Source organism: Microcaecilia unicolor, unplaced genomic scaffold, assembly GCF_901765095.1.
Source record: "Microcaecilia unicolor unplaced genomic scaffold, aMicUni1.1, whole genome shotgun sequence".
Lineage (NCBI taxonomy): Eukaryota > Metazoa > Chordata > Amphibia > Gymnophiona > Siphonopidae > Microcaecilia > Microcaecilia unicolor.
Window position 1 is genome coordinate 18563 of NW_021963565.1, and position 24572 is coordinate 43134.

General features: G+C 47.6%; 1 protein-coding gene across 1 annotated transcript in view; it reads left to right on the forward strand.

Annotated features, from left to right (window-relative positions):
• LOC115459428 (116 kDa U5 small nuclear ribonucleoprotein component-like) overlaps positions 1–24572 on the forward strand; it is a gene marked incomplete at both ends in the record, with an annotated part of 67280 nt that overhangs the window by 16859 nt on the left and 25849 nt on the right. Inside the window, 2 exons of the mRNA XM_030189251.1 lie at positions 9525–9615; positions 23141–23276. Coding sequence (XP_030045111.1) covers positions 9525–9615; positions 23141–23276 — 227 coding nt within the window. The remainder of the gene's footprint in view (positions 1–9524; positions 9616–23140; positions 23277–24572) is intronic.

Below are 24572 nucleotides of genomic sequence, written 5' to 3' on the forward strand. Positions count from 1 at the left end.
CAGGCCTGACTCCCTGACCCTCCCAGGGTTTGGATCACAGTCCTTCCACTGGTTGAGGCTAAAGGGATTTTTCACCCTCCTACATCTCAGTGTATCAGTCCACAGGTGTCTGCTCTGTGAGGCTTGCTGATTCTGGGTCTGGGGCTTTTGTTGGCTGAAGTAAGTTTCACGGGGAGGAAGTGACGTCACAGACACGAATGGCAGCTTGAAAACGGAGCTCCCAAGCCACTGCCAATAATTAGCTTAATTAACAGCTTTCCTCAACGCTATATCACGCGGGACACACTCTTAAGTGAAGGGCATGGAGTCCTGCATGGGTTATGACTGACTCGCGAGCGAAATCACTCGATTTACAAGTGTATGCATTTCAACGGAAGGCAATGTCTCCAGCTACGCACCCCAAGGAACATGGCGCCCGAGATGTGGAAAATCAACAGCCCTCACCGGAGACTGCGGTGCCTAGTGCTATCGGAGAGGTGCCTTTACCACAGCACGAAACCTGGACCACATTATGCATTTGGCTTCAAGAAATCAGATCAGTTTTAAAGGCAATGCGCCAAGATTTGGCAATGCTGGGAGCTGACCTCCGAGGAGAAATAGCGGCACTGGGTAATCACGTGGCTGAAACAGAAGTGGGCCTGGAAGAACATGCAGAGTCTCTAACCATGCTTGAACAGCAGCTACAGGACCAAAAAAGTGAAACTAGGTACATACTAGATAAGGTGGAAGATCTAGAAAATTGGAGCTATCGCTCCAACATACGGGTTTGTGGGCTGCCGGAATTAACCTGAGTATTCAGATTGCGAAGAAGTTGTGCTTCGCCTCATGGCCCACTTGCTCTCTGACCCTGATAACCCCCGTTCACCTGCATCTATTCGTATTGAACGTGCTTACCGAGCCTTGGGGTCGAGAAAACCAAATGTGCCTAAAGATATCGTGGTGTGCTTTGATGAATTTAAATTGAAGGAAGCTGTGATGCACAAAGCTAGGGTGGCTAGCCCTATAGTGTGGGGCAGTTACCCCATAGAGATTTATCAGGACCTTTCAACTACCACCCTCAAACAGCGGAGCAAACTACGTCCTCTAACCTTCCGACAGAGAGAGGAGGGGATTCAGTATAAGTGGCAGCACCCTTTTGCCCTAGTATTCTACAAGGAGGACAAACAACGCAGAGTGGCCTTGCTGGAAGAAGCACAAGAATTTCTATCCACTGGCGATCAAGCTGACCCCCCAAGGAAGCATCAGCAGCCTGGCAGTAAGAAGCAAGGCAGGCCGAAATGGCATCGAGTATCCCAAGGGAAGGGCCGCCTTCGAAGACAGATCTCTGGAAGACAAGTTACATCGCCATCAGGCCCAGGATGAGACTAACAGCTCTTGTAACAATGCTATACTACATAAGGTGGCTGGATGGTGACAAGCGTTAAATTTTGGCGAGTGTTGAGGTGCAACTCTCTCTGACTAGGAGATGGATCGGGGACTCACTTCCTTCTCCCACAGACATGTCACAAATTGGTAAACTGACATGTCACGGTTGGTATTGGGGGGGGGATGGGGGAAAATACATGGTATCTACTGGTGGCTGACTAGGCTTGCTAAATGACAGGGGGCTTACGAATATGTTCAGTTGTGTCACTCTAAATGTTCATGGCCTTAACTCGCCTATGAAATGCAAATTAATATTTAAAGAAATGTTGCGCCTAAAGGCAGATGTGATATTCATTCAGGAGACCCATTTGAAACAGCAACATGAAAAATTAGTTAATCACAAGCGGTTTCCCACTTTTGTGTTTGCCTCCAGTACAACTAATCAAAAAACAAAAGGGGTCCTTATAGCTTTTTCAGCTGCTCTTCCATGGCAAATACATAATATATCTGATGATATGAAGAAAGACTAAGGAGGCTAGGGCTTTTCAGTTTGGAGAAGAGACGGCTGAGGGGAGACATGATAGAGGCTTATAAAATAATGAGTGGAGTGGAACAGGTGGATGTGAAGCGTGTTCACGCTTTCCAAAAATACTAGGACTAGGGGGCATGCGATGAAACTACAGTGTAGTAAATTTAAAACAAATCAGAGAAAATATTTCTTCACCCAACGCATAATTAAACTCTGGAATTCGTTGCCGGAGAACGTGGTGAAGGCGGTTAGCTTGGCAGAGTTTAAAAAGGAGTTAGACGGTTTCCTAAAGGACAAGTCCATAAGCCACTACTAAATGAACTTGGGAAAAATCCACAATTCCAGGAATAACATGTATAGAATGTTTGTACGTTTGGGAAGCTTGCCAGGTGCCCTTGGCCTGGATTGGCCGCTGTCGTGGACAGGATGCTGGGCTCGATGGACCCTTGGTCTTTTCCCAGTGTGGCATTACTTATGTACTTATCCATGTTATTAATTTATGCACCTAATGAGGGGCAGGGATCCTTTTTAGCTGATTTGGAGAGGGTTTTACAATGCCATGCACAGGGACAATTAGTGATAGGGGGTGACTTTAACCTTACAATAGACCCGCCATTAGATAATTCAACAGGGCAGGCCCACTATGCTAAGCGGGATAGAACCATACTTAAAAGCTTTTTGGCAAGTTGGGGGCTGGTTGATCTCTGGCGCGGGAATCATGGTCAAGAGAGGGATTACACATACTTCTTCCCTAAGTATAACACATATTCCAGGATTGACCTCTGGCTGGGGGATGGGGCTATAGCGCGTAATCTGCAAGCAGTAACTATTGAATCACGCACATGGTCTGATCATTCCCCGGTGGTACTGACTCTGAGAACAATAAGTATAAGTATACCTAAGGGTCCCAGATACTCCCATGAGACGCTGTTACAAGACCCACAAAACATTTCTACTGTACAGAATTACATTGTGGAATATTTAGAATTTAGTGACCTAGGAGAGGTACAACCAAGGCCTAAAAGCAGCCCTTCGTGGCCACGTCGTAGCATTGCAAGCCCATCTTACTAAAATTGGGCTGTTCAGGAACAGGATCTTAGAGGCAATATAGCACAGTTGGAGAGGCTACACAAAGCTGATCCCTCGGATCTTAAGAGAGCCGAAGCATTACATCAGCTTAGATTAAAGCTTAATGAGGTTCAAATGGCTGAGCTTGCAGCCCAATTGCAATGGGTGCAGCAGGAGCACTTTGAATTTGGTGACAAAGCTAGCAGGCTATTAGCTTGTAAATTAAAAAAACAAGCCCAATGCAATCATATCTTTAACATTAAAGACATCTCGGGGATGTAGCCAATGGGAGCAAGTTCAGGAGGCATTCTATGATTACTATACAGAGCTCTATTTATCTGAAGTAACCCCATCTCCATCGGCCATAGAAGCCTACCTCCAAGGAGGTCTGTCTTCCACAGTTGTCGCAGGGAGAGACAGTGTTGCTGTCTGCACCCATAACGTTAGATGATATTGAATGGGCAATCTCAGACCTTCCCCACAATAGCCCCTGGCCCAGATGGCTTCCCCACTAGGTTTTATAAACTGTTTGCTAAGCGATTGGCACCTATATTGCAGAGAGTATTCACCTCCTTTGATACTGCACAGGAATTGCCACATTCCTGGAGACTGGCAGTGGTTACATTGTTGTTGAAGCCGGGGAAAGATCCCCAACAGTGTGGTTCTTCTAGACCAATGTCCCTCTTAAATACAGACTATAAAATCTTCACGAAGATCCTAGCATGTAGACTTCATCTGGTACTGCCTAGGTTGATACACAAGGACCAGGCAGGATTTGTCATGGGTCGACAGACTCATGATAACATCAGATGCTTGCTACACGTAATTCAGCAGGCGAGAGATGATCGGACACCAGCGTTGTTGCTCTCGATTGATGCTGAAAAAGCATTTGACAGGGTGAACTGGTCATTCTTGTTTGCTGTCCTGAAGCATGTGGGGATAGGGGGGCGCTACATGGCATGGCTCAAATTGCTGTATACAAGCCCGTTAGCAACATTAAAAATAAATGGCACATATACTAAACCATTGGAGCTCCATAGGGGAGCTAGACAGGGTTGTGCAGTTTCTTCACTACTGTTTGCTTTGTCCATCGAACCACTTGCCAGCCTGATTAGGGGGAACCCTGGGATTAGGGGCCTGGTCGGGACGAAGGGAACATAAAATTATGCTATTTGCAGATGATGTGCCCCTGACCTTGTCCTGCCCGGAGTCCTCTGTGCAACAGGCCATGGAAATTATTACACAATATGGCCAATTATCAGGGTTTAAGATCAACATTACCAAATCAGAAATCCTTAATCTCACTGTTCTCTCACAGGAAATTCCTCTGCTAAAAGCTGCCTTCCCATTTGTCTGGGCCGCCAAATCCATTAAATATCTGGGGATACACATAACACCCAATGTGGAGGGCCTATTTTCAGCTAACTACCCTAAGAAGACAGTGGAACTTTTTCCGGAGCTAGATAGATGGGAGGGATTGACAATATCGTGGACGGGGTGCATTCATGCAATCAAAATGATGCTGCTCCCTAAATTACTGTATTTATTTCTAGTTCTCCCGATCCCAATCCCTCGCAGTTTTTTTACTCAATTGCAAAATGTTTGTCTGTATCTGGCGGAAGCGCCCACCTCGGGTAGGCTGGGCCATGATGTATCAGACACACGCTAGGGGGGGTATGGGTGCCCCCAATTTCTATCTGTACTATCAAGCGGCCCAGCTAAAAGTATTAGCGGATTGAACCCCGGCTGCTACTAAGAAATGGCTCCACTGGGAGCGAGCCTGGCTGGGGACCCGATACTTGGGAGATGTTTTGTGGCTCCCAAGGAGTGATTTATTGGCTATAATGCAGAGAATCCCTTTGGGGGTGAGCCACTTGCTTTCCACATGGTACCATATATGGAAACAATTTTTTTCAGATCGGAAATACTACTTGCAGACAGCTATTCGTTGGGCCCCAGGTTTCCCCTCAGGCTCCTTAGAATCGGTATATGGACGGTGGGCCCGGGTGGGTTTATATATTCTGGGACAGGTGTGGGCTAATGGGAGGATACTTAATTTTGAAGAACTCCAAGAAGAATATGGGTTGGATGAAAGTGATCTCTTCTATTATAACTGTTTACGAAACTTTATCCACAGACGGGCAAGGGAGGAACTGGACCTAACTGAAACAGCATTAGAGAAGGTCCTACGGAGTGGGGGGGTGGTAAAGGAAGTGTATCTTGTTTATATCTAGCTCTACTATTCTACACTAACCCCCAATTATACTATAATGAAAGATGGGAGGTAGCATTACAGAATACCCACCCGCGGGGAAACTTGGTCGAAAGGGTATAGAGTGGAGTGGCCTAGTGGTTAGGGTGGTGGACTTTGGTCCTGGGGAACTGAGGAACTGAGTTCGATTCCCACTTCAGGCACAGGCAGCTCCTTGTGACTCTGGGCAAGTCACTTAACCCTCCATTGCCCATGTAAGCCGCATTGAGCCTGCCATGAGTTGGAAAGCGCGGGGTACAAATTTAACAAAAAAATAGATTTCTGCTTAAACCATCTTTAGCTCAGCCTGTGGTAGAAAACGGTTTTAAAATGTTGTACTGGTGGTATTATACCCCTGATAGATTACAGCAAATGTACCCCAGGATATCTGCAGACTGTTGGCGTAACTGTGGTGCTCAGAGCTCCTTCCTACACATATGGCGGGAGTGCCCGAAGGCCCAGACTTACTGGAAATAAGTGCTCCAGTTGGTCCTTCAAATGTTGCAATAATGTTATCCTTGTAAAGCGGAATATTGCTTGCTACACTTTAAACCTCCGGAGATTCGTGTCTCCCAACACAAGCTTGCAATTCAGTTTTTTGTTGCTACTACTACTTAGCATTTCTGTAGCGCTGCCAGGGTTACACAGCGCTGTACAAGTTTAAACATGGAGAAGGATGGTCCCTGCTCAAGAGAGCTTACAATCTAAAGGTAACAAACTATGTAGTCAGTGTAGGTATCATGAATGGGGAAGGTGGTTAGGCACCAAAAGCAAGGGAGAAGAGATGGGCTTTGAGTAAGGACTTGAAAATGGGCAGGGAGGGTGCATGGCGTATGGGCTCAGGAAGTCTGTTCCAGGCATAAGGTGATGCGAGGCAGAAGGGGCGGAGTCTGGAGTTGGCGGTGGTGGTGGAGAAGGGTACAGATAGGAGTGATTTGTTCTGAGATCGGAGGTTACGGGTGGGAACATACGGGAGAGGAGGGTAGAGAGGTAATGGGGGGCTGCAGATTGAGTGCACTTGAAGGTCAATAGGAGAAGCTTGAACTGTATACGGTAGCGGATCGGGAGCCAGTGAAGCGACTTGAGGAGAGGGGTGATATGAAAGTAACGGTTCACGCGGTAGATAAGACGTGCGGCGGAATTTTGGACAGATTGAAGGGGGATAGGTGGCTAAGCGGGAGGCCAGCGAGGAGAAGGTTGCAATAGTCAAGACGAGAGGTAACGAGCGAGTAGACGAGGGTTCGGGTGGTCTGTTCAGAGAGGAATGGATGAATTTTGCTAATATTAAAGAGGAAGAAGCGACAGGTCTTAGCTGTCTGCTGGATATGGGCAGAGAAGGAGAGGGAGGAGTCGAAAATGACTCCGAGATTGCGGGCTGAAGAGACAGGGAGGATGAGGGTGTTGTCAACAGAGACGGAAAGTGGGGGAAGAGGAGAAGAGGGTTTGGGTGGAAAGACAAGGAGCTCAGTCTTTGCCATGTTCAGTTTCAGATGCCGGTTGTTGCTGCAAAGCTATCTTTGGTAAGGGCTTGGAAACGACAAACTCTACCATCCATGCAACTTACACTGCATAAAGTGGACTACCTATACCAAATGTTGAAACTTACTGCAATGAGAAGAGGCCACATGGTGACTTTTAAAAAACTTTGGCAGCCATACGAACAGTCGAAAGCACAGTTGTCAGCACCACCATGATGTCCAGGGGGAGGGGGGATACTAGATGACAATGTATTAGCCTCTATGTGATAACAGTTTTTCAGCTATATTATGTATGGCATTACAGAATTTTCAATAAAAAAATATTTTAAGAAAAAAAAAAAGTAAGTTTCACCATCCTCTCTTGAGGATGCCTCTGCAGGAAATTAAAAGAAGTCTTGTCTTAAGCTGGGCAGTTTTTCTCTCTGTTCAGAGAGTAACGCATGTTTAATAAATAAGAAACAAATAGAACTGTATCAGCTGTAAGAAGGGATTTTAAAGAGAGCCTCTTGTGAGCTACCAATTTCAGGCCTGTTTGTACAGGACTTGAGGGTTCCCAATCCTGTCACTTTGAGTGGAGGGGAGAGCACCAGTGTCAGGGCAGGTGCAGTGTGAGAAGTGCTACAGTGCCAGCAGGCAGGCTTTGCAGGTTCTCAGTCTCTTGGTGCACAAATAGAGCACCAAGTTCCCATTGCCCTATTTGGGATGGGGAGCCAGAGTATCTTGCAGTGGATTCCTCGAGTAATACCCTGGAGCTCCCCTAGAGGCCTCAGTTCCCACCGTAGTTTCAGTGGGAACAGTGGCTGTTTTATCTCCAGACCATGCTTCTGAAATGCAGTCCAAGAGAAGTCAGCTCCCTAGTTTTTGTTTGTTTGGGGTTTTTTTTTTGGGGGGGGGGGGGTTCCAGTTGGTTTCCTCCTTTAACGCAGGACATTGAGATACAGAGGGTTCCCTAGGGGCCCTTTCCTGCTGCTGGGGCCCAAGTTTCAGCCAGGGTCCCCCTGTCATCTATAGTGAATGCTTGGAGTGGAGAACATTTTCTCCATGAGGAGCTCCCTTCAGGGACCTCATCCCCTGGGTCTGCAGCATCATCATCTGATGAGCAGTGTCTCTCCAGTGGTGTGATTGTTTTGCTAGAAGGATTTGCCCTTTCTGGTCATCCTGATAGCACCAGATTGGCCTCACCATCCCTGGTATACAGATCTGATTCACCTATTGATATACCCTCTACTTGTATTTCAGAGAGAACCAGGTCTCCTTCAGCAGGGTCTGATGGTCATGGAAGATCAGAATTCCTTTTGGCTTACAAGTTGGCCCTTGAAAGGCATCACCTGAGGTAGAAGAGGTTTTTTCCCTCAGTGATTGGTATGCTGCTAAAGGCCCATAGGTGCTCCACATCGCTAGTCTATATTAGAGTCTGAAAAGTTTATCACTGGTGTTTGGCTCAGGCATTCATGTTCCCTCCATTTTTCTGCAGGGCAGGGGTTAATGCTTTAATTTCATTAAGGTTTAGGTGGTGATTCTTTCTGGCAAGGTTGGTGGTTCCTCCATAGTGACCCAGACAGTTGTGGTGTACTTCTTGCAGGCTGGCTAATTTGTCCCTCTGTGAGGGTAGTGATACCACAGTGGGACCTTAATCTGGTGTTGTCAGCTCTGGCTTGGTTTTTATTTGAACCTTTTCCTTGACAGATCTTTCCCTGAAGGCAGTGTTCTGGTTGCTATTTGTTCAGCTAGGAAGATATCTGAATTGAAGGTGCTCTTTTATTGAAACCTCTGTCTTTCTCATCAGACCCCATTTTGCTTTGTAAGGGTCCATCTTTTTACTGAAGGTGGTCTCCCCCTTTTCATCTGAATTAGGTTGTTTTGCTGTTGGGTTTTTGAAGGTCCTCAGTGTGTAGGGACCTGAGGAAGTGCTTCACAAGCTGGAAATTTGCAGATTCCTGGTTTGCTTTCCAGAGGTCACTAATCCTTTCACGAAGTTGGATCACCTCTGTGTTTCAGGGTCAGCGCAAGGGACAAGCAGCTTCAAAGTCATCTCTGGCATGCTAGATTAAGTTGGCTATTGAGTCAGGGTATATTAGCCATCAGAAGGTGGTTTCAGACAGACTTCAGGCTCGCTCAACCAGATCCAAGCAACCTTGTGACAGAAGCTAGAGTGGTGGCCCTATGTGGGTCTTGCCTTCTTCCCACCCTATGGGATAAATGTTTTGGTACATCCACAGGTATGGACTGGTCTAACATAATGATAAGGAAGGTGAAATTTGATGTTACTGGATAATTTCCTTCTTTGATTACTGCTAGACTTATTGAGGAATCACCCTGGAAGACAAAAGAATTCAGGATATTCTTGGGTCCCATGTCTGGCACATATTGGTGTATATCGACTTCTGCAGAGGTTTCCCCAAAGAAGGGTTGTTCTCTATTGCAGCTGTTAGTCAGATGTTTTTAGAAGGTTCTTTGCATGTTTTTCTTAAAGTGTTTTCAGTTGCCTCTGTGGTGGCATCTTAGGCATTAGCATACTAGCTGTACCACTCCTTATACCGGTGATGTCACTGCAATGTTCAGTGTGTCAACCGGCATCTGCTGGTAAGGGGATGTAACCGATAGGTCTAGACTGGTCTGGAGGAATCAAGGAAAGGAAAATAAAAGGTAAGACCACAATTCAACTTCTATACAGATTCAGAATTCAAAAAGATAGCCACACATTTCAGCTGTTGCTTCACAGTAGAGCCCAAGGAAATGTTCAAAGGTTTTTTTCAGGTTGAATTACGTTTACAGTTGATTTGTGGAGGACATGTATAAAATATATTGTGCTCACTACTTTTTCTTCTATCAGACGGAAGTTCACAAAGAAGGCCCCCACCAGCAGCTCCCAGCGCAGTTTTGTGGAATTTATCCTGGAGCCCCTTTATAAGATTCTGGCTCAGGTGAGTATTAATGCTGTGCTTTTGAACAGAGGACCTGTAATGACCTTAACAAGGACTCTCTTCAGTACTACCTCTAAGCTTGCAGGCTGATGGGTACTTGGCACCCCTAGGCTTTTAAGTGCATTTTGAAATGAAGTCTTCCTGGGACATTCACCTTTCCAAAATTGCTGTTGGACTGGTGCCATAAGGAAAAATAGGAGGAAGGTGAAGTCAAGTCCTCCTCCAACACTGTCCTTTTTTCCCATAAAGATAATGAGCAAATGTCAAAGCAGGATTTTCACCAAGTAAATACTAATTTACCTGTTGAAAAACCTTTTGAAAAGTGCCCCATTTAATATTCTGTAGATGATGCCAGGCAGTTCCTTGTCTAGCCAGAGGTTGTCCATGGCTTAATTATACTATTTTAAAAAACATTTTTTCCTAACATCAGTTCTTCCCTTTCATCCAGTGGATCAATCTGGAATGAATGAGTTCTTGTCCAAAGAAACAACAGGGCAGATGAACCACAAGATCCAATGTGGTGGTAAAAAAAACAGCAGATCAGACAGGAAATCTTTATCCCAAGTTTTATTCACTATAGTAGATAAAATACAAACAGAAAAGCCTGACACAGGCCTTTTCTTCACCCACGCAAGGGCTGCATCAGGGGCTCAAAAGTAACTAATAATAAAATAAAAACATGTTAATATAAATCATCAAAATAGTGAATCATAAAAACAAAATAACTCAGTACACACTTATAAATAGACCAAAACATGTACATGGAATAAAATTATATTCAATATGAATAAAATGAGTGCATATCCAAATGGAATGAAATAGTGGTTTCACTAACTTGGCTCTAGTTAAAAAAAAAAAAACAAACAATAACATAAACCACTGAGTCTAAACAGGTCCCAACACATAATGAATAAAACCTCAAAAATAAAGCTTTAACTCAAACCACAGGATGCAGGCAGGTAACAAATTAACCAAAGCTGTATTAGTTAATTGAGCCCCTGATGCAGCCCTTGCAAGCTCCATCACACCCTCCCCCTTTCCCACCATAGGCCCTCTCCGGGCTACCTTAGTAATCCCTGGTGGTCTAGTGGCTTCTTCGGGTGCAGGAACAAACCCCACTTATTCAACCCCATGCTGCTACTCCTTCACAATGGCAGCCGAGACTTCCCACAGTAATAACATTAAACTGGTGCAAGTAATCCCAGAAACCATTTTGTCATTGGAGCCAGCACGGGCCCAAAGAGGCCACTAGACCACCAGAGATTCTTAAGGTAGGCCTGGGGAGGGCAGGATGGGGGTGACGGAGAGTGATTGGGGTTGGGGGGGTGAGAGTTTGTTTCAGCCAAAAATGCACAGTCATTTTTGGCTGAAACCAAAATTCAGTCGGCCCCTGAACCACAGCAGCCAAAACGACAGAAACATATCCTTTTCTGAAGTCCGCAATCACAGAATAAACAGAAAAACCTAAACAGACTTTCTCCACAAAAACAGCCTCCATATTGAATGGAAATTAACATCTTCTATCCACAATGCCCAAATCACTTCTTCCAGGTGTCCCAACCCCTTCACCTAAGAGTGAGCTTATGACTGGTCTTGAGGGCCTAAAACAGTGGTTCCGAAACCTGGTCCTGGAGACACCCCAGCAGGTCAGGTTTTCAGGATACCCACAATGGATATTCATGAGAGATTTGCACCCACTGCCTCCACTACATGCAAATATATCTCATGAATATTCATTCTGAAAACCTGCCTGGCTGGGGTGCCTCCAGGACCCAGTTTGGGAACCACTGGCCTAAAGAAAAGAAAATTAGCAGGTAAGACCTAATTTTTCCTTCCTTTGCGTCCCACCAGACCAGTCAGACTCTTGGGAAGTTCCAAAGCAGTAATCTCGAGGGCGGGACACCCTGAGACTGTAAGAAAACACAACAGATTCATAACTCACATCCTCTTCCAACTGATAGTGTTTTACTGTGAACGAAACGAAACAAGGGACTTGTGTGAATGTATGACACATTTGTTACCCAGTTCATTTCCCTTGTTTGGCCAGCAGATGGTGTCTCTTGTTTTTTGTAATGCTTTTACAGAAGTGACCGTTTTTTCCCGTCTTGAGCTGTGAGGAAATCTTTAGTCTCAGTATGGGAGGTAAACATTTCTGTCTTGAGACCCTGTTCAAGGCTTGTGCAGTGTCCCTTCTCCTATTTGCCATCTTTGGCACAGTTAGTGCTAGCTACATCTGACATTCGGGGAATCTCAAGAGGGGGACAAGAGCATAAAATTATGCTTTTTGCTGATGACATTTTGTTGACACTGACTGAACCTGCAGAGTCATGGCAGGTGTTTCCCAGTTGTTGACCGGGTACAGAAAGGTCTCCGGCTTTAAAGTAAATATGATCAAATCGGAGATTTTGAACCTTAGTATGGGGGCCCAGGCAGTCCTGCAACTTCAGCAATATTTTCCCTTCCTATGGGCAAGAAAACATATTAAATATTTGGGAATCTCTATGACGGCCCAATTGATGGGGTTATATCAGGCTAATTTTCCGGCTAAACTCATCCAACTGTTTGCTGAATTGGATCAATGGGAGGGCTTAACACTTACATGGATGGGAAAGATACAGGCAGTTAAGATGATGCTGTTGCCCAAATTGCTTTACCTCTCTATGTCGCTGTCTCGCTATACCACAATGCTTTTTTCGCCAACTAAATAGAATTTTTGCCTATATCTGGAGGAAGTGTCCTCCCAGGGTGCGGAGGTCTATGCTATATCAGCCCAAACTTAAGGGGGCTATGGGTGTGCCCTATTTCGAGCTTTACTTTAAAGCCATTGTAGATTATAGCTGACTGGATGCAGGGTGGTATGAAAAAATGGATACCTTGGGAGCAGCATTGGCTGTGTGCTATTCCTATATGGGCCATCCCATGGCTTCCGAGGAGGGACCTTCTCCACTTGATCCGGATAGCCCCTTTAGTAGTGAGTTGTCCCCTACACACATGGTATAAGGTGCGTGAGAAATGTTTTCCATATAGGAATTATCATCTCTCCACAGCTATACAATATGTCCCCTCCTTTGTTTCAGGGTCACAGGATCAGGTTTACAAGAGGTGGGCTTGCAATGGCTTGCGTTTACTGGGACAGATTTGGGAGGAAGGGGAATACGTTCCCTTTAAAGACTTGAAAGATGAATATGGCCTATTATTAAAGGATGAATTTCACTACAGTCAAGTTAGGGATTTCGTCCAACGTAAAGTTTGTGGCAAACTTGGCCTACAAGAAACTCTGCTAGAACTAGCCCTCCGAGTGGGGAGAGCTAGGGGAAGTATCACTCGCCTATATTCAGCTCTTTTTGCTGTTCAGGTCTCCGCTGCACTCTTATACTAGTAAATGGGATCATGAGCTGGATACATTTTTCACAGGGAACAGCTCATTTAAATATTTGTTCAAAGTATCTGTTGCTAGCAACCTGATTGAGAATGGTTTTAAGATTTTCTATCAATGACATTATACACCAGTGAAACTCAAAAAAATGTTCCAAAGAGCATTGGATACATGTTGGAGGGGATGTGGAGAGAGAGGGACCTTCCTCCACATGTGGTGGTGCTGTCCAGTTGTACAGACCCAATGGGCTGTAATAATTGACACTTTGCAAGACATACTGGGAAAGACTTACCCACAACGAGCAGCCTACTCCATCATAAACCAACCGCAATTACTGTCCCCCAACACAAATTCGCTACACTGTTGTTCTCAGCTAGTAAATTGTTCATCGCACAAGCGTGGAAGCGAGCTGCTGTACCTCCTATATTGCGCATCCTGCAGAAACTGGGTGGTCGTTTTCAACTATCGAAACTTACAGCTTTACGACATGGTTGACTGACTAATTTTTATGACATTTGGCAAGTCTATGAACAATGGAAGACGAGAGCTCATATCTCTTCCATGTGAGGGACTGCACCCCGGCTGGCTTACTCTCGCCCTGAAACATGACAAATGTATGCCACTGTACTAGAGGGGAACGGGAGGGGGGGGGAAATTTTTCTATGTTTGTATGGCTATCATTCTTGTATGCAGTTTGTTGATTTGCAGTATTTCAATAAAAAAGTTTGGCAAAAAAAAAAAAGAACATAAGAAAAGTTCTTTGGCTCTCCAATCATCCCCAGTGCTTTCTAGGTTACTGGAGCCACACTCCCAGTGGTCCCACAGTTCCCAGAAAGCACTCACAGGCCCAACAGACAAACCACCAGGATTCTTTATCAGTCCAGATAGGCAGAGTCATCAAACTAAACAGGTTTATTGTCACTCTCGAACAATGAACAAAAAAAAAGAGCAGATGGTTAGCTAAACTCAAGGCAAATTCGTTGTATAGTTAAGCAAGAGATAAGGAACTGATCTAAGTTACAGTGTGTGTAGCAAGTCACCCTATGTGTTAAAGGCTTGTGAGAAGAGCCAGGCTTTCACCAGCTTCCTGCAATCTGCCCCTAGCCAAAGACTCCCTGCTCCTGGGCTTCAGCTTATCCTCTGGCAAGTGGTGGTACCTTGGTGTCACCCAAACTTTTCACAACTTGTCCAACTCCTCTTTGAAAAGCATAGCCTCTTGAAAAGGCAGGATACAGAACTTAGATTTAGAAGCTGCATCTGCTGCCCAGCCGTGAAGCCACAAGGCCCTTCACATCACCACAACAAGGACCATGTTCTTGGCTGACGCTTGTAACAGGTCATAAACCAGTCAGCCAGAAAGGAAGACCTCATCTCGACTTTAGCTAGCTCTCTATTTACCGCACCTGGGTCAGAAGCAGGCCCATCGAGGACATTTCTGCCACCAGAAACAAGGCATGGCTACCAGGCTTCCACAAATGGATGCCTAGAGTGCCACTGTGGAAAGATTGAAGCTCCGCTTTAGAGTCGCCATTTCTTGAGGGTCCTTCAGAGCTGCACCTCCATCCATGGGAATCATGGTCTCCTTAGTCACCACTGTGACCAAGCCATCAAACGGGGGTGGGAAGGTGAAAAGCATCCCTGTCACCCAAAGAGTTTATGGTATAACTTGCCCATTGCCGAGCCACCTTACAAGGAGAGTTGGACGATGTCCATTCCGCATGAACCATGTCTCCCAGATCCTGGTTAATTAGGAAGGACCTAGGCAGACACCTAATGCCTTTCTCTAAGTGGTCCACCTGCTTTGTAGACCCCTCAACCAACACCTCATCCTCAGAATTGATTGTAGAGGCCACCTGAGCAGTGAGCTCCAGAAGCTGTCCTCTGTGAAACATTGTGACCACTGTAGGGTCTTTCCTGGGGGTGTAAGATCATCCCCCTCACAATCCCAGTCAAAGTATTTCTCCTCCTCTTGCTCACTAAGGTCTTCCTCAGAGCCCCCTATAAAAATTTCCTCTAAATTGGTGTCCCAGTCCAACCTGGAATACATTGGCGCAGAGGGGACCAGAGAAGGAGAATGATCAACCCTGGGGCCCCCCAAACTCCAGTTCTGAAATAAAGCCCAAGTACAGAAGAAATTCAGTGCCACTAACTTGACCCTTGTCTGAGACAAAAGAGGTACCTAGGAGAGGCTCCTGCAATGACAGTCATGGAGGCAAGTTGCACAGTGGTCTAAATCCAAAATGGCAGCAGTACCCGCCAAGATGGGAACTACCTAAAGAGTCTTCCTCAGCAGCAGTGGCCACCATAACTGAGGCAATTTCTTCTTTCCACTCTGCATCTTGTCCTTCTGAGTCTGCTGACTTCAGCTCTCCACAGAGCCAGTATTGCACCCCAGGCATCTCCAATCCCCGAAGTCCACATACATGGCAGCAGCAGGGATTGTCCACACTCATTGTGTGGCTGACACCTTGAGCAATGGGGCCTCCCTGACAGCACAAGAGGAGAAATGGCAGCAGACATGGACTGCAAGGTAACTCCCCAAGGCAGCCTCTCCAAAGCTGGAGGCTCCCTGTCGGTACCAGCTAACACAGCTTAGTGTTTTGTTTTTTTAACCCATTTGCTGTGTGCTGTCCAAGGGCATTCAAGGCTGCTGTGGTCTGCTTCCTAACCAAGGAGGGCAGGAGGAGGGGGAAGGACCCAGTCGCCCAGGTGTAACATCCCAAGGGGGTAATATGTGGCCCCCCGCAGACCAGCACCCCTAAGCCAGAAGCAAATAACAGAAGACACAATCTTTTCTCCTACCTTTTTTTATTTTTTCAAGAAATTGTACTCAGGATCCCCAACAGAATGCTAAAAGAACATAAATTCCCCACCCCACAGGCCTACCAGACTGGCTGAGACCACATTGGCTGCATGTCCGCCATATGCTTGGAAACTGAGAAATACTGGCTGGCTTGGAACTGCACAGGTTTTTTATACAAGTCTGAGTCAGGTGTTTTCAGTCTCCATCTTCTGGTAAGCGTGCATAACCCAAGCATTGTGACTGGTCTGGTGGGCTGATAAGGAATAGAAATACTGAGGACCAAATGGCATGGCTCGCATCTCTTAAGTCTGTCTCCATCTGCTGCCTAAGGGGCATAATCCATTTGTTCTAGACTAGTCTGATTGGACTTAAGGAAAGAAAATTAGCAGGTAAGACCAAATTTTCCCTTGGCATACACAATTGCAGGTCTGTAATGTTTGCAGCGCTGTACCATAAACAAGAGTGCTTCAATTAGATTTATTCTTTTGCATGTGCGGTATTTTTATATTCATAAGAATACTTCACACAGACACAGAAGTGTTACCGAGGAATTTTCTTTCATGCTACCAGTTGTTTAGGTTTGCACTTCAATCTCTCTCCTCTCTGAGAGATATAAACATGCTTATATTTTGTAATCATCTCTCTGAGAGGTATAAACATGCTTAGATTTTGTAATCATCTCTCTGAGAGATATAAACATGCTTAGATTTTGTAGTCATTTAGAAATACCTCAGCAATGGTGGAAAATTCAAAAAGTCCAGCAGATGTTGCTTTAGCAAACTTACCTGCTCATCCTAAATGCTTGCTTTTAGTATAGAATAAAATGTATTTAGTTACAAGAATTTGTTACACTGCTCTTTATGTTAATATTGGATATAAGCCAAGATTAAAACACAGCAAGACACACAGAAATTGGCAGAAAACTCAGACATGGTAGAACAGAGAGGGAAGAAGGTAAAATTATGTATAATCATACCTGATAATTTTCTTTCCATTAATCATAGCTGATCAATCCATAGACTGGTGGGTTGTGTCCATCTACCAGCAGGTGGAGATAGAGAGCAAACTTTTGCCTCCCTATATGTGGTCATGTGCTGCCGGAAACTCCTCAGTATGTCGATATCAAAGCTCCATCCGCAGGACTCAGCACTTAGAGAATTACACCCACGAAGGGACACTCTGCCCAGCTCACCACCGCCGAAACGGGGGAGGGGAATTAACCCAGCTCATCCCCACACAAGTGGGGGAGGGGAATCCGTCCAGCTCATCCCCGCGGAGCGGGGGAGGGACACCACACCCGCCGATGCGGGGGGATCTGGCTTATCCTGCAACCGCGGGAGGAGCTGACTGACCCTAACACCGCCGAAGCGGGAGGGGTACAAAGCTGCCCTACAGCCGCACGAAGCGGGAGGGAGTGCCGGCAGAATTTATGTCTCAATCCAGCCCCGGAAAACGGAGGGGAGAGGAATGCAGCAGCTCACTGTAACACAAACTCGTCTCAACTCTTGAAGAATCCAAGTGAAAAAAGAACTTGAACACGAAGTAACTGAAGGCTAAACTTGAACCTAAAATTCAACCAGAATATAAACAGTACAGATATCTGGGAGGGGCTATGGATTGATCAGCTATGATTAATGGAAAGAAAATTATCAGGTATGATTATACATAATTTTACCTTCCATATCATCAAGCTGATCAATCCATAGACTGGTGGGATGTACCGAAGCAGTACTCACCCAGGGCGGGACATAGAAATCCCTGACCTCAACACTGAAGCTCCAAACCGGGCCTCCGCCCGTGCAGCCACAGTCAAACGGTAATGCTTGGAGAATGTATGAGCCGAAGCCCACGTTGCCGCCTTGCATATCTCTTCCAAGGAGACGGATCCGGCCTCTGCCATCGAGGCCGCCTGAGCTCTCGTGGAGTGAGCCTTCAGCTGGATAGGCGGCACCTTCCCCGCGGCCACATAAGCCGCTGCAATGGCTTCCTTGACCCATCTTGCCACTGTAGGCTTAGCAGCCTGCAGACCCTTACGAGGACCTGCAAACAGGACAAACAGATGATCCGATTTCCGGAAATCATTGGTCACTTCCAAGTATCTGATGATGACTCGTCTCACATCCAGATATTCAAGAGCGGAGTACTCCTCTGGGTAGTCCTCCCTACGAAAGGAAGGGAGACAGAGCTGCTGATTCACATGGAAGCGAGAACCAATCTTGGGCAGGAAGGCAGGCACTGTGCGAATAGTCACTCCTGCCTCAGTGAACTGCAGAAAAGGCTCTCGACATGAGAGCGCCTGGAGCTCGGAAACTCTTCTGGCTGAAGTGATAGCCACCAAAAAGACTGCTTTCAACGTCAGGTCTTTCAGAGATGCCCTCGACAAGGGTTCCAAAGGCGGCTTCTGCAATGCTCTTAGCACCAGGTTGAGATTCCACGCAGGCACCACTGAGTGCAGAGGAGGGCGCAGGTGATTAACTCCCTTGAGAAAGCGCACCACATCTGGCTGCGAAGCCAGGGAAGCACCCTTCAGGGCGGCCCCTGAAGCAAGCCAGAGCCGCTACCTGGACTTTAAGGGAACTGAGCGACAGGCCTTTCTCCAGACCTTCTTGCAGGAACGCCAACACTGAAGAAATTGGAGCAGTGAAGGGAGAAAGTGAGCCTGCTTCACACCATGCTGCAAAGATACGCCAAACCCTGGCGTAAGCAGTAGAAGTAGAGCGCTTCCTCGCTCTCAGCATAGTGGCGATGACCTTGTCTGAGAAGCCCTTCTTCCTCAGACGCTGCCGCTCAATAGCCAGGCCGTAAGACCAAAGGGAGAGGGATACTCCATCACCACGGGACCCTGATGTAACAGGCCCTGCTCCACTGACAGCCGCAGAGGATCGTCGACTGAGAGCCTGAACAAGTCCGCATACCAGGGACGTCTGGGCCAATCCAGACCCACCAGGATTACCCTGCCGGGATGCTTTGCCACCCGGTCTAGCACCCTGCCCAACATGGGCCAGGGCGGGAACACATAGAGGAGCTCTTGTGTCGGCCACTGTTGGAGAAGAGCATCTACTCCCAGGGATCGAGGGTCCCGTCCTCTGCTGAAAAAGCGCGGCACTTGGCCATTGGCCGATGACGCCATCAGATCTAGGCTCGGCTGGCCCCAGCGCTTCGTGATGTCCAAGAACGCCTGAGCAGATAGTTGCCACTCTCCGGGCTCCAAGGTATGGCGACTGAGAAAGTCCGCCTTGACATTCATGACTCCGGCAATGTGGGCCGCTGAAAGCTGCTCCAGGTTCGCTTCCGCCCACTGGCAAAGACTCATAGCCTCCTGGCTAGAGGGGCGCTCTTGGTACCTCCCTGGCGGTTGATATAGGCCACAGCCGTGGCATTGTCCGACAGGACCCGTACAGGCTTCAACACCAGTACCGGGATGAACTCCAATAACACCAACCGAATGGCTCTGAGTTCCAGGAGGTTGATAGACCACTTGCCTCTGCAGGAGACTAGAGCCTCTGCGCTGTCCTTCCCAAGCAGTGGGCTCCCCAGCCCATCAAAGAGGCGTCTGTCGTGACGACAATCCACTCCGGGGTCACCAGAGGCAATCCTGCAGACAACTTGTCTGTCTGCGTCCACCAGCTCAGCGCCTTGCGCACTGCTGGGTCCACGGGAAGGCGCACAGCATAATCCTCCGACATCGGAGTCCAGCGCAGCAGCAGAGATAGCTGTAGTGGTCTCATATGAGCCCTGGCCCAGGGCACTACTTCCATCGTGGCCGTCATAGAGCCCAACAGCTGCACGTAGTCCCAAGCCCGAATAGGAGAGGCTACTAGGAACTAGTCCACCTGAGCCTGAAGCTTGACAATCCGATTGTCTGGCAGGAACACTCTGCCCACTTGGGTGTCGAATCGAACTCCCAGATACACCAGGGACTGAGTCGGGCGCAGCTGGCTCTTCTTCCAGTTGATGATCCATCCCAGGGAGCTCAAAAGAGCAACTACCCGGTCCATAGCTTTGCCGCACTCTGCATAAGAGGGGGCTCGGATCAACCAGTCGTCCAGATAAGGATGGACTTGTACTCCTTCCTTTAGCAGGAAGGCCGCTATGACCCCCATTACTTTGGAAAAGGTCCGCGGAGCAGTAGCCAACCCGAAAGGGAGGGCTCTGAACTGGAAGTGTCGTCTCAGGACTGTAAAACGCAGAAAGCGTTGGAGAGGAGGCCAGATGGGAATATGCAGGGACGCTTCCTTGATGTCCAAGGAAGCCAAGAACTCTCCTGCCTTCACTGCCGCTATAACAGAGCGGAGAGTCTCCATGCGAAAGTGCCTCACTTTCCAGGCCTGATTGACCCCTTTGAGGTCGAGGATAGGCCGGACAGAACCTCCTTTCTTTGGAACCACAAAGTAAATGGAGTAACGTCCCTTGCCAATCTGATTTTTTGGCACCGGAACGACCGCACCCAGGCGGATCAGGTTGTCCAAGGTCTGCTGCACTACCACAGCTTGACCGGAGACTTGCAGGGAGAGAGTACAAACCCGTCTCTTAAGGGTTGGCAGAACTCTAGCTTGTAGCCGTCTCTGATGACTTCCAGCACCCACGCGTCTGAAGTTATAGTGGTCCACTCGCCCAGAAACGAGGACAGCCGTCCTCCAATCTGCACTGGGGCGTGGACCAAGGCCCCGTCATTGGGTACGAGACCCTGGGGGAGGACCGGAGGGAGCACCTCCGGGACGGCGGTCTCTGCGAAAGGAATGCTGCTTGGGGGAGAAATTCCTCTTGAAGGAAGAGGGGGCAGAGGAACCCGACTTGCCCGGGCGGTACCGATGGGCTTCCTGCAACCGTCCTCTGGAGGTATCGGGACGAGTACTAACCCGAGCCCTGACCTCTGGTAATTTCTTGCCCTTAGACGTGCCGAGATCGGTCACGATTTTGTCCAGCTCGACCCCAAAGAGCAGCTTGCCTTTAAAAGGCAATCTAGCCAGGCGGGATTTAGAGGCGTGGTCAGCAGACCAATGTTTCAGCCAAAGCCACCGCCGCGCAGAGACTGTCTGAGCCATGCCTTTAGCTGAGGCTCTCCAGACATCATACAGCAAGTCTGCCAAATAGGCTAAGCCCGATTCCAGGGCCGGCCAATCAGCCCTCAAGGAATGATCCGAGGGGGAAGCCCGCTGCACCATAGTCCGGCACGCCCTGGCCACATAGGAGCCGCAAACTGAGGCCTGCAAACTTAAAGCAGCTGCCTCAAAGGACGACCTTAAGGCCGCCTCCAATCTTCTGTCTTGGGCGTCCTTTAGGGCCTTGCCACCTTCCACCGGCAACGCCGTTTTCTTAGTCACCGCAGTGATTAAAGAATCCACGGTAGGCCACAGATAGGCCTCACGTTCACTCACAGCCAAAGGATAGAGGCGGGACATAGCCCTAGCCACTTTAAGGCTCGTTTCCGGGACATCCCATTGAGCCGCAATTAAGGTGTGCATGGCATCATGCACGTGGAAGGTTCTAGGCGGGCGCTTCGTCCCCAGCATAATGGCAGAGCCAACAGGGGCTGAGGGAGAGACGTCCTCCGGAGAGGAAATCTTCAAAGTGTCCATGGCCTGTAACAACAGGTTGGGCAAATCCTCTGGGCTAAAAAGCCGCGCAGCAGAGGGGTCATCCGCTCCATCCGAGCGGGGATCTATCTCCTCCAAGGAATCCGCAAAGGATCGTTGGGAGACCTCAGACACGCTGCCCTCATCTACATCGGAGGAGACAAAAGTCCTCCAAGGCCTGGAAATCAACCCGAGGGCGTTTACCTCTGGGAACCTCAACCTCTTTATCCGAAGAGGGAGCAGGGGCAGCGTTTTGCATGAGGAAAGCCTGATGCAGCAGCAAAACAAACTCGGGGGAGAAACCCCCCAGACTGTGCACTTCCGCAGCCTGGGCAACAGCCCTAGACGCACTCTCAACCGGCGCTCGCAATAGCGGGGGAGAGACATGCTGCGCATCCAAAATGGCGTCAGGCGCGAAACTCCGTGAAGGAGCCGCGCGGGAAGAACGGCGCTTAACTTTAGCCGCTTTTGTGCCGTCGCCCAAATTAAGGGCGTTCATGGCATTAATGTCTCCAACCTCAAGGGCGGCCCCGAAGAAGCCGTCCGAGCCGCGTGGCCGGCCAAGATGGCGGAGGCGAGGAGCGGGGGATGGGCGTTTACGGCGGGAAAAAAACTGCCACGCCGGAGGAACGACCGGGACATTCATCGGTCACTAAACTATCACCCATCAAGGGCGAATCAGGTTGTAAAACCCCCGCATCCCCTCTAGAAGCGCTCCAGCGATCCGGGGAGCGACCCTTTGCGCCCTCGCCCTCCGACGCCATTGCCACGAGGAGAAGAATCGGGGAACCCCCTGCCCGCTATAAAAAGGTAAAATTACCTGCTTGCCGCTCCGAGCTGTAACGAACTGGTGTCCCAGTGAGTAGCTGCAATGAACGTTTAAAGAAACGTCGAATTAAACGCCTTTAAAGACGTTTAAAAATTTTTTTTTTTTTTTTTTTTTTAAAAGGAGCCAGCGGGAGGGGGGAGAAAAGGAGGGACCTGGCACCACCAGGTTTGCACTTGCTCAAAAGAGCCCTCAACCCCAGGCCTCAACAAAACCTAAGGATTAGGCTTGGAGGCCTAGCCAGAGCTGCTGCTGTGTGTGACCACCACCTGCTGAGATAGAGAACATACTGAGGAGTTTCCGGCAGCACATGACCACATATAGGGAGGCAAAAGTTTGCTCTCTATCTCCACCTGCTGGTAGATGGACACAACCCACCAGTCTATGGATTGATCAGCTTGATGATATGGAAATTGTAATTGCACAACAATTTAACTTCCGGGGGGGGGGGGGGGGGGGAGAGACACCTAACTGAAGCACATAAGGGAAAGCATTTCATTTAGGAGTGAGACCTGAAATTCTTCTACAAAATTTTGTATACAAAGTCTGAGCTGTCTTAACATCTATATAGCAAACAAAGACGTTAAACGCATATTTAAAAGGCTACATTAAGCAAATACAAGACAAATAAGACAAACCACTACACTTGTATTTCATCATACTACATTCATGCTATTCCTTTAATGCTAGATGCAGCCATAACTGTTTGCTTGATATGTCCATTTGGGGTTTGTATTTTGTCTGTATAGTGAGAATTGAGTATTTCAAACAAATTAGTTGGATATCCTAAAAGACAAGACCTAACTCAATACACTGTATCAGAATGGAGGGCCTACATCTGCATTTGGTATGGCATCTCAACCTAGGATAGCCGATTCTGTTCTGCTGTTATGAATCCATTTTGCATTCTGTAATGTTGTGTGACCTTTTGTATCTCTCTTCAGGTGGTAGGCGATGTGGACACCACACTCCCTCAGACTCTGGATGAGCTGGGAATCCACCTGACCAAAGAGGAACTGAAACTGAACATCCGGCCCCTACTGCGTCTTGTGTGCAATAAATTCTTTGGAGACTTCACAGGTGATGTACTTCTTCCCTCAATCCACTGCTGCTTCCAGAGATGGCTGCAGCCCTGTATGTGGGCATAGAAACATGACAGAAGATAAAGGACAAATGGCCCATTCAGTCTGCCCATCCTCCATAACCACTAACTCTTCCTTTTCTAAGGGATCCCACATGCCTGTCCACGCTTCCTTAAATTCTGACACAGTCCTCGTCTCCACGACCTCTACCAGGAGGCCATTCCATTGTATGATCCCTCATTCCAGAGTTCCCTTCATTTGAAAAAGGCTCACTTCTTGTATATTAATGCCCCTGAGATATTTAAACGTCTCTATCATATCTCCTCTATCCCTCCTCTCTTCCAGCGTATACATGTTGAGGTTCATAAGCCTGTCCTTATATGTTTTATGTCCAAGATCACTTACCAATTTTGTAGCCGCTCTCTGGACAGACTCCATCCTGTTTATATCCTGTAGGTGCAGTCTCCAGAATTGCACACAGTACTCTATATGGGGCCTTACAAGGGCACTATCACCTCTTTGTTCCTGCTGGTCATCCCTCTCCTTATGCACCCAAGCATCCTTCTGGCTATGACTGTCACTTTTTCTACCTTTTTGGAAACTTTAAGGTCATCAGACACAATAACCCCCAAGTCCCGCTTTGTACACAGAAGCATTTCACCCCCCCCCCCCCCCCCATATTGTACTGTTCCCTCAGACTCTTGTGATCCAAGTATGTGACCCTGCATTTTTTAGCATTAAATCTTAGTTGCCAAATATTGGACCATTCCTTAAGCTTCGCTAGGTCATTGCTCATGTCATCCACACCTTCTGGGGTGTCCACCCTGTTGCAGAGTTTGGTATCATCAGCAAAGAGAGAAACCTTACCAGATAGCCCTTCCGCAATATCACTCACAAAGATGTTAAAAAGAGCTGGCCCTAGGACTGATCCCTGTGGTACTCCACTGATAAAATCCCTATCTTCAGACCAAGCTCCATTTACCACTACCTTCTGTCTCCTTCCGTTAACCAACTTTTAACCCAGTCAGTCTAGGTCCCATACCAAGGGTACTCAGTTTATTTATGAGTCACCTGTGTGGAAAGCTTTTCTGAAATCTAAGTACACCACATCTAGGGCCCCTCCTATGTCCAACTGTTTGGTCACCCAGTCGAAGAAATCAGATTTGTTTGACACGATCTGCTTCTAGTGAAGCCATGCATGTTTTCACAAACATAAGTTAAGAGCATAAATTACTGTCCAAGTTTCTTTGGGCTTTCCCAGCACATGCCTTCTAAACTGCCAACCACACTCTGT